Source organism: Pteropus medius, unplaced genomic scaffold, assembly GCF_902729225.1.
Source record: "Pteropus medius unplaced genomic scaffold, Ma_sr-lr_union100, whole genome shotgun sequence".
Classification (NCBI taxonomy): domain Eukaryota; kingdom Metazoa; phylum Chordata; class Mammalia; order Chiroptera; family Pteropodidae; genus Pteropus; species Pteropus medius.
In genome coordinates, this window is record NW_024345600.1 from 5,118,716 (window position 1) to 5,129,427 (window position 10,712).

Here is a 10,712-nt window from a genome sequence, read left to right on the forward strand (position 1 = left end):
AGATTAGGCATTTTGGCTACATATGCACTAACAACCAAAGAACAAAATCCAGGACCTAGTTCCAACTTAGTCACTCCAATGCCAACGAATGATGGGATGGTACTTTAGAATCCTCTAATTGGGAAATGTCACACTTTTCGCATCTTAACTCCAGAGGTGGTCTACATCTCCAGGCTCAGACCAAATGGCAGTACTTAGACTGCAACCAAGAGATCACTGCAAAGTAGTTCCAAGCAGCAAAAAATGACATCCAGATTCTCACGGACACTACTGGAGGGTGCAGAGTAAGAGCATGAAAGCAATCCAACCTTGTATAAATAATGTTTCTTTCCTTTTTTTTTTTAATTAAAGAAATCCAGTGTCTCAAGAACTTGTGAAAATGTGTTTAAAAAAGGGTCAGCAAGCCTGCCACATGCTTTTGCTCATTAAAATGATCCTAACTGTACCCTCCTGTACCAAGACAGTGCAATAGCCTCTTGTCACTGGCCCTGTTAACCTCTGACCTACAACTCTACCTCTTGAGGAAAAACCAAAAATAAGGAAAAAGGGAAGGCATATCAACTAGTGAGAAGAGGATGCAAACCAAAAGCAAACTGGAAAGCAAGAGCAACATTAAGGGTGAGAGGAGAGGCTGGAGTAGAGAGATTGCTTCAGAAATCTGGCTGAGTATGCTTTGGTCTGGGCGGGGGGCTGAAGAAGCTGGGCATTTAAAGTGCAATCACATTGGTAATAAATGATCATCCCTTTCTTCTGATTCCTCCCCCAGCTGATCATCCCCCACACCGCGATATGCAGCAGGCACATTTCGAGGTTTAGAACGGCACACGAAGTCACAACCATCCTGTATGGAAAGAGGCAAAGGAAGGAAATGATCATTTGGAATAAGCAACCTTAGGGTAAAGCAAAGTATATTTATGGTCTAAGAATGTGGCAAGAACTAGTTTCCTCCAGGGATAATGAAGAGAAAACCCTAAAGCTCCAAGGGAGAAACAGGAGAAAAATTCTAATTAGGCCTCACCTTCTTCCCACCTAGGCCCCTTAATATCTGTATTAGATTCCTAAATCTAAGCAACAGTGTTCTTCCAGCCAAGTCTTAGCAAGCCAGACAGTAAGATCCTATGCTGCTTAGTGCTAGGGCAGCCATCTGTCCTGGTTTGCTGGGCCTCTTGTGGTTTTAGCACCCAAGTTCCATGTCTCAGGAAACCCCTCAGTTTGGGCAAAGCGGGATGGCTGGTCATTCAACCTTGTAAGCAGGCTACAGATTCAGCCAGCTGCCCTGTTACTTACTGCTACCAGGTTGCCAAGATCCTGCCAGAAGGCTAAGTGAGGAAACTGCTCTATTCCTTTGGCTCCTACCACCAGTCGCTGGTATAGGAACCCCCCGATGATATAGACAGCAACCAGAGATGCAAACCTGTCGAAGAAGAAAGATCCATCTTAAAAACCATGAAATAGTAAAACTCAGATGCTAAGGGTCATCTGTATTCACTGTTAGCTGTTTCCTAAGTTGTGTTCTGTAAAATGTGGGTGGGGGGAGGTAGTTATATTAAAGAAAAAGGGGGCTGGTAGCTTCCTTAGAAAACCAATAAGAGCGCTGTCAGTCTGAGAAAGAATGCTCAGAAAAAAAAGACGCAGTGTGAGTTCTGCTGAGAACGGTCACCATTAGATACACGATTCTGTTTGAAAGTTCTAACAATCTAATGGGATAGTTTAAAAACTGCCCAGCCCTCAGGCAGGAGAAAAAAACCACTTCCAATGTGAATATTTATTGGGGATAAAATATTAAATCTCACATTTTAAAAAATTTGTATAGTCAGAGTTCAAAGAGGGTTTTCCACATGAAGTTCACCCCCTTGAATTATAACACATATAAAAATACACAATTTGTACCCATATACAAGAAATTATCAGTTAAAAAAAAGAGAAAACTTGGACTGATAAGGGAAAAGGCACTCACGTGACAAGTAAGATAGAACCCACACTGAGGTGGGAGATCTCAGGAGAACAGGCCAGGCTACTATCCATCTCAAAGAGGTATAAACAATCTTGGATTTTGCCTCGCTCCTCAGACACAGGGTTAAAATTGTCCTAATGATGAAAAGACAGAACACAACATTTATGTGGTAAAGTGGTTTCTTCTGACTCCATCTAAAAAAAGAAAAAAAACTCCCAAACCCAAAAAAACAATTGCTTTCTTTTGGTTCAATAACCTATTTTCATTTGTGTTAGAAGATGGGTGTCTGCCACAGGGAAAGATAGAATTTCTAGTTTTCTCTTGTCCGTCTCAATGTATCTCGTCCCCTCTGGAAAGTCTCTCCCACCTCAGGTCAATCGTTTCATCTCTCTAGGCTCACATGCCCCAGGATGCCTCACCGCTAGGGTGTGTCGATTGCAGGAGATCATCACCACTGCACGGCGCTGCTCCCTGCCACAGTGATTGTCATATTCATCACCCCCTTTATAGATCAGCATGATCCAATTACCTGAGGAGGGACAAGGAAAATGGAGCGTGGGGTGGGGGAAAAGCAGAGGCAGAATTGGGTACTACAGTACAGTGACATTGGTTTTAATTAAAATAACCCTCATCAGAATAAATTCTGTATACGAGATATATCGAGGTAAAACTTGCTTTTTTACAATAGCTTTATGTTCCTCTGCTAAGAATCATATAGATATTCATATAAGGATCTTAATTCCCCATGTTAAAGGAAGGCAATGGATAGTGCAAAAACAATTATGATTCATACCTCAACAATGACTCACATTTGCTGAACACCTGCTAACATCAAAAGAAGAGGTTCCATACAATTACTGGGTGGTGGGGGAAAGCCTAAGATTTAAATTAGCCATAGATAAGTTCAAAATGGATGATTTTAAGATTGGGAGGCATTTCTTTTTCTTCAGCATTTACTGTATTCAATTTTTTTTTGCAAAATATCACTTGATTCATGTCATATGTGGTGAGTAAGGAAAGGATTCTGCTTCCTATTTTGTGTATACTTAAAGTCAAAAGGTGAAATGATTTTTCAGTCACAGGACTAGTAAATGTGATGATCTGGGTCAAAAATCCAGTCTTCTGACCCACAGCCCCACATTCTTTACATTACTTTTTAATGTTTATTATTTATAGGAGCAAATGCCTGCACTGAGGCAATACTTATTTATCTGCTGAAGGGAAGGAATTAGACTAGGTACTCACATAGTCCTTTCCAGCAATAAGATTTTATGATTTTTGAGAAATATTATCACCATCATTATCACAACTTCGTAGGGAAATTTTTGTAGACTGAATAGTTTGTAAACCTTGATCTTAAAATTTAACTGGCAAAGTGATTAATTTGATGAGAAATGATGATGGTTAATATTTTCAAGCCTAGCTTCAAAATAATGAAAAACTCATTATTAACCCATCTCCCATTTAGAAAAAAAAAAGTGCAGCTCACTGCCAATGTTAATTTTATATAAACATGCTCTTTGAGGCTGAAGCAAATCTGGCTAGTTTTCAAAGTGAAAATAAAATATAAAAACTATTCTTGGAATTATTTCTAAACAAAACTTGTCTCTACTTCTAATATAACAGAAATGTATACATAAATTGGATTCATCAAATGAATCTCTGGCTAACAACTGTTCAAGAACGATGTTAATGTCATGTGTAGGAATGCTACGTTTTCTAGGATTTGACATTTTCAGCGTTCGAGAATTACTATATTTTGTAAATGGAAATATCACTGTTTAAAACAGAATGCTATAAATAGAATGATGTCATTTGTTTCCAAAGACTACTGATATACTAGAGTGACGCGAAAATAATAAAAACGAGATATTTTGTGGCAAACTTTGGAGGTAAGATTAGGACTGTAATCTGGAGTTATCTTGGGTAAACGCTGCAGCGGCAAGCACCGCTGGCGAGTATTCTTGGGGCAAAAAGGAAATGGATAAAGGGACCCCAGGTTATACAATTCCATCTAGATTCTTTTTTTGCATAAACTTTTCATGATGTCCTGAGCCTTGGCTCCAGAGGAGCTGTGGAACTAAGTATCCGGTGGTTTATAGTCTCAGGTGTGCTGAACCACACATATCACATGATATTCTGAAGAGATTAGGAAAGACATAGAGGATCGTCAGAGGGATTAATAGGATCAAATAGTCAACAGGGAGAGTCTTACTTCCATTGAAGATGTGAGTCTCGTTGAGTCTCCCCACCACTGTCTCCTTCCCATTACTTTTATTGATCTGCACCAGGCCTGCCCCAGAGGTGTGGTTGCCAGCTTCTCGGCACACTCTGAATATGTACATATACTTGTCTGGGCCCTGGCCCACAGTGCTCTCAAAGCTGTACGGAGACGTAAGGAGAAAGAAGGAAGAGGAGAGTTACTGGTTATCAACCTTAGAAGAGCAGCCTCTTTTCCTTTTACCGCCTTCCCAAAGGTGTATTTAATTTATGTGATGTCAAAACTAAATGTTAACAGTGAATAATACTTGTTGAATCATAAGCTATCCATGACCCTGACAGACCATTCTAATTGTTGATGACTAATTAAAATATACCACCCACGACTAGATATTCCTAGAATACCTGCTCTAGACTATGCTAAAGTGTTAGCTACCATTTCCCTGTGAATACGGGTCTATGTTCCCTGGTACCTTAAAGAGCATCTTGAGATCTCATACCCAAAGATTTGTCACTTCTGATGATGTATACAGGCTTACATACACTTATCTGATACTTCTAAAGTCTTAACACACGGAGGCATCAAATAACGCTTTTTAAATTCCTACAAGCTGGTCTCTTGGATCCAGTCTTGGAAACAACTACTCTTCTGCGTAAGAGAACTGCACATTGCTACAAAGAACTGGGGCGAGAATTTGCCCTATATCATAAAAGCAAGATAGGACCAGCTATCCCAGATAAAGAGGAGGTTATTATATATGTATTTCTTCCATAATCAATAGTAATACCAAAATAAAATCAGTAAGAGGAGGAAAAGATTCTTTAATAAAGTTATTTCTCAAACCCTTTAACGTTCTTCTCATTTACCTTTTGTTATACAGTGGTTTCATCCTATTCAGTAGAGCCAACTCTTTCTCTGACTCTCTACCTTTTTCTCCTACCAGGTCACAGGTTTTCTCTTCTGCCTGCCAAGATTCTTTCACCGTCACAGCCAGCAGTAGCAGCAGCAGTAATCTAGTCCTCCAGCAGCTGTAGAAGGGGAACATCCTTTTGGGAGAGTGTGTGTGTTGGAGAAGGGGGTGGGGAGGAACAGGACAGAAGAGAAAGAGACAGAGCAAATAAATGAAAGCTACTTTCTAAAAAACATTTTATCTTCCATCCATCACCTCCTATTTTATACTAGCTAGTTATCTTCAATATTATGAAGTTGGGTTTTATCTTCTTATGTCTATTTCAAGCTTTTAGCTCTCATCCAAATTATGTTTTTCCTGTCCTTTAATATTCTGAATTGGATTCTTAAGTCTCTAGGTTTCTCTTTTTCTTCTCAAAACTTATTTTGAAAGCCTCGTCCTAGCTGACTCCATTGCCTGAAGCTGTCACTTACATCCTGTCCTTCCTGTGCCCTTTCAGGACAAGGGCACAACATGCACTCAACGAAGAAGATGGCACTGGCCTTAAAGAGTGTCTATAGGTTGTGGTCAATCTTAGCAAGGTGTGCACAGAACAAGAATACCTCGACTTCCAAGGCAGTTTACCAACTCCTCAGCTCTACTAAGAGAAAAACTCATTTTTTTTTTGTTCTAGAAACTGACAAAAGACTAACCAATGGCCTAAGGAATATTTAGGTGCCACCAATGATGGTATTTTGATTATGCAGAAAGTATAAAATTCATTGGCATATGCAACAAATAGTACATTTCGATGTCTCTGTGCCAAGAGCACCCGCACCAGGAAGCTCAGATATATAACCTTCAGTCTAATTCATAGGTGAGTCCTTCAGACACACCATGCAGTTGAGAAGAGCGAAAGGAGAGAACAAAAAAGAATTAGTTAATTATGACAGTCTCATTGGAGACATCCTCACTTCTTTACTGTTTGGTGAAAAGTTAGGTTGCGATATCTTATTATTTAAAGTTTAATACTTCAAACTTTGTGCGGTTTCACTGTACCACTCCCGTGTACCTAGACATGTACGGCTTAATCTTTGACACAAGATTATGCTACTGGCAGGATCGACTAGGTTTTGCTTGCGTGCTTGTTTGTTTTTCTTACTTTGCAGGCTACATATCTAACAGGAAGAAGCTGAGGCCCAGAGGGATGGGATTTCTGCCTGGAACTTGCTGTAAACAAAGGAAAGGAACGACTGAGAAGTGTATGCATATATATTGCTTAAACCAGTGGCCCTCCCTAACATAATGTGCAGATTACAACTTAACACTTGATAGGGTTTATTTGGAAACTACTAAAAAAGATGTAAAAATAGAGAAAGAGACATGATGACTTTGGGCCCTGACTTCTCATTCCATTATTCAGGAGCGTCCCAGGGTCTTCGTTCATATTCCCCATAAGAATGATGAATCAAGATACACAGCCACAACACCCAAACTCAACATTATCCATTTTAATGTCTCATTTCTGAAAAATAACTCGATCATTTAAATTACAGGAAAAAGAAAATTCACTAGGTCAAAATGAGTGGTTTGAAGAAGTCTTCCAAAACCCACCGCAGGCTCCAAGTCACGAAGCTCAAGAGTTTCTGGATTTCCAGTATAAGATCTCCCTATACTCCAAACTGCTGACATCCCTTGAGAATCACCAAGTCACTGTACAATTTAGTAAATCCAATTGACTTGATGCTTGTACTGCTCTAGGAAACACATGGCCCTGTTTCCCAAACTCATTTTCTTTTCTCTAATCCACCCTTGCAAAAAGCCTTCACCCTGATATCATTAATGACCCTTCAGGCCATTGCTACTTGTTAATTTCATAATGTAATGGTATCACTAATTTTTCTGATACAAAGAATTAATTCTTCCAAACTTTTCTCCATTATAATAAAATGCTTCCGTACTACAAGTCTGAACTTTGGTTCCAATACTCTTTAAAGTCCTCTATTTCTTTTCCATGCTGTCCATTGACTCTATTGTATTTTTAGAATGTAAAACTGGAAATAGGCAGCATTTAATGAGTACCAATAAGTTTAAAGATAGGAAAATGGAAGCTCTCAGCCCTGAATGAATTTTCTCCACTCCCCTAAACGAACTTACATTTGACCTTATGGTTCCCATACTCCACTAGGACAACACATGCTTGGGAAGTTGTCTCCCTGACTTTGGGTACTCTAAACATTAATTCACTACAGTAATATTAATAAGGTGTTTCCACAGACTACTTATAGCCAGCCAAAAAGTCTGAGGCCCCCATAAACACATTTAAGACACTAATAGGAAACACTGAGTGCTTGCCTTCTGCCAGGCATTGTTTGAAGCACTTAACATACATAAATCAATTCTTACAATAACCCTATGCAGTAATAGTTATTGACCCCATTTACAGATAAGAAAATTGTGATAGAGCTAGTAGAGTGAACCAGATAGTCTGACTTCAGAGCTCATGGTCTATATACTCCACTACATGTATATCTCCTTTCACATCAGTTTTTGTGGGATCAGAGCAGGCAGCCAAAGTTTTGCTTTCTTTTTGACAAAGCAAGAAGGGGAAGTGATTCCTCACACAGTTCACTGAATAAATGGAACAAAGAACTCAGACCTCAAACTTCTATCTTCCTTAAATTAACTCATTGCTCAACACACAACTTGACCAGACTAGTTACTTAAAAAGAAGAGACTCCTTTCATTCAATTAATTTAGCATGCCATTTTCCTTATATTTTCTTAAGGCCTAAATTAAAATTTCAGCTTTCTGGGCTTTCAAGATTTTTTTTCCAGGACCAGTTTTTCTGGAGGGATGCTCACACAGAATGCTGTGTTCTTTGGCCTCAAAGTTAGTTCCTTATCTGTTAAGTTGATGATTTCTTTTCCTAAAACAAAATTGAGAAAAGATGAAGGGTAAAACACCTTGCAGTCAGCACTAGTTGAGTTGAGCTAGCTTTCATTTGCTTATTGGTTCAAAAAGTTAGAATGAGAATATTCTTCGATAGTCTTCTCTCTTTCCAGCTTAACGTTTGGCTATATGCTCGAGTTGCTTTTCTTCAATTCAGTGGCATGTGCTCTGAGTGCTTTATCTAGATTATGTTTCTTAATCTTCACAACCCAGAAAAGTAGGTGTAATTTCTCCCATTTTATAGATGAAGAAACTGATGCTTACAGAAGTTACTCGCCCTAGATTATAAAAATATTAAACAGGTATGAAGTTAGTGAGGCAACCTGGACTATTCATGGCACAAAGATATTTGCTGAAAGTTTTCTGATAAATACAGGGGTGCAAAAATGTATAAGGAAGAGTATGAAATCCAAGGGCTGGGTAGTTCCTTTTTAATGTACTACAATTAGGTTCTCAAGGTGCAAGAGTTTGTCTAGGTACTTTGGAAACAAGGGGCAGGAATGTAAGATTTTGAAAAATTCCCTTCAATTTTCTTGTTCAATGATAGATCCATTTGGTAGTGCTAAAAAATTCTCCTCAGTGGCATGACAAATGACTAAACCAGGAACTGGGAAGCAGTTTACATCACGGGGGTACTCTGTACCATTCACTTCCTCACCCCTCAAGACTAGTCATGAGCATTTTCCATTTTTCAATGAAATTTCCACTCTCATCTCTCTCATTCATTTCTGATGGAGTGGCCCTTCTCTCCTGTCTCCGGCAACCTACACTTTTAGAAAATCAGTCCTAATTAGCTAAAAGGCCCAGTGTTGAAAAGCCTGAGAAGTAGCTCTATGTCCCAAGAGTGGAAGCTCCCTACAAAGAGGAACACGACAATAATTCTTCAACTAGCTACTCTTCTCCATACCATACACTCATCCCCCTTAAACTTCCTTCAGGGTTCTAGAAATTCTGGTCTCCTAACTTTCCAACTGCTTAGGGCCATACCCTCTCCAGATAATGCTACTTTACCTCTCTCCACGATGCAGGCCAAAATTCCTTTTAAAGTGTCCAGTTACTCCTCAAACGCACTCCATACCTAGCGACCTTCCTTTCCCTGCCTTCTCAATACAGGTAAATTCCCAGTCTGGTCTTGGAGGTCCTCTCTTCCTCACGTCCCTTGGGACTCTGTGAAGACTGGCCCTTAAGCCTCCGCCTCCGTTCTAGGGTTCCTTATCTGGATTTCTGGCTAGAACCCCTGACAAGGGAGACTTAACGATCTCGGCCCCTATCACAGACGCCAAGGTGTGAGCGCTCTCCAGCCCCTAATACTCACGTGTCACGGGCAAAGGGAGTAGCCAAAGCTCAGACTCCCCAGGTGAGTACCTGTCTGGGGCTGGGAGACAGGGCCAGCGAGGGGCCAGCCACAGACCCCAGTCCCAGAGCTCGTGTCACAGCCAGCGTTCCCCTCAGCGCCTCGCGGTGCTCCACTCTGGGAACCGGAAACAGGAAGCGCCAGGCGGCCACTGGGCAACTGCTCCTCCCACTAGACCCCGGGGCACGTGATCACGGATCCATCTCACCCCTTTCCCCTTCCCGGTCCCCAGATCATCCCGGACGTTGATTGGCCAGTATCGCGGGTGTTCGGCTCCGCCCTTGTCCCATCAACTCCAATCATTATCGAGATTTTCAAGTTCAGGTCCACCTTTTTGGGTCGCCTTTCTGCCAATGGGTCCCAGAGCCTTGCCTTGGGGCCTCTCGGCCGGAGCACCCCGTCACGCGGGGTCATGCGCGGTCACGCGCCAGGCCCGCTCCTGTGTGGGTTCGACTGAAGAGGGCGCATGAGGGCGGGCGGCAGAAGCGGAACTACGGAAGGGTCCCTGTGCCGCGGGCTCTAGTGGGAGTTGTAGTTTTCACGCCAAGTCGCTTCTTCACGCTGCTTCCCGAGACCGTTGGCCGCCTGCGAGAGGTGCTGTTTCGCCGTCTGCTGCCCTGAGTTTTGCTGTCTTCAGTGTTGGCACCTAGAGAACAGTGAAGAGCAATTGGGTCTTGATTTTCTTGGCTTTCTTAACGACTTTATTCTTTCCTTTCCAAACTTGAATTCCTTTGTGTGTGTTATCTTTACTATGATCTTTATCATTTCTCTCCCGTCTAGTGGCATTTTGCGTGGTGAACACTCTGAAACCACTTGCGTTCGCTAGGTTTTTTCTGCATCTCCTGCTCACTCCGTCCTGTCCGCATTTCTGGTGTCTTGCAGAACTAACGACTCAATTTTAGACTGTTCCTTTGCTAAGATCTTTTGCGGTTTCCCTCATGCATTTCTTATTCGCTGCCTGTTGAAGTCCCACTCTTTTTTAGAACTCAGTTCAAATGCTTTCCCTCCTGTGACTTCCTGGGTTCATTCTTTTCATACTTAATTATTCTCGAATGCCCACTAGGTGATAGTTATCACCTATCTGGGTTGGGTTTGGATGTATCCTAAAGAAAAAAATAAAAGATAAGTTTCTAGTAAATTTTAATAATAAAGCAATCAGAAACCACACACACACACAAAGCAAAAATCTGTAAATCCACCAAGAGGTTGTGTGTTACCTTAATAAATGTTATTTCTTCCATTAAAAGAAAAATTGATATCGAATATTTCTCCATATCAGTAACTTTACAAATAAGCATTTTAATGGTTGCATAATAGCTCTATGGATTGCTAGTTAAGCAAT

The 10,712-nt window shown here is 40.9% G+C and overlaps 1 protein-coding gene across 1 annotated transcript; it reads right to left on the reverse strand.

Moving 5' to 3' along the window:
- Positions 1 to 332: 332 nt before the first annotated feature.
- Positions 333 to 9,509, reverse strand: M6PR (mannose-6-phosphate receptor, cation dependent). The gene is made up of 7 exons (XM_039874271.1): positions 9,332 to 9,509; positions 5,042 to 5,221; positions 4,170 to 4,336; positions 2,374 to 2,483; positions 1,958 to 2,088; positions 1,288 to 1,414; positions 333 to 841 (listed from the first exon to the last, which is right to left on the reverse strand). The coding sequence occupies exons 2-7, from the start codon at positions 5,218 to 5,220 to the stop codon at positions 719 to 721; spliced, it is 837 nt and encodes a 278-aa protein (XP_039730205.1). The 5' UTR covers position 5,221; positions 9,332 to 9,509; the 3' UTR covers positions 333 to 718.
- Positions 9,510 to 10,712: the final 1,203 nt, after the last annotated feature.

What these genes read in the sequence shown, in the direction of transcription:
- M6PR (XM_039874271.1), bottom strand. Translation starts at nt 5,220, where the DNA reads ATGTTCCCCTTCTACAGCTGCTGGAGGACTAGATTACTGCTGCTGCTA. An exon ending in GCAATCGACACACCCTAGCG is followed by an intron (nt 2,089 to 2,373) that starts GTGAGGCATCCT and finishes TTTCATCATTAG; the next exon opens with GACAATTTTAACCCTGTGTC. An exon ending in ATCTTGGCAACCTGGTAGCA is followed by an intron (nt 842 to 1,287) that starts GTAAGTAACAGG and finishes CTTTCCATACAG; the next exon opens with GATGGTTGTGACTTCGTGTG.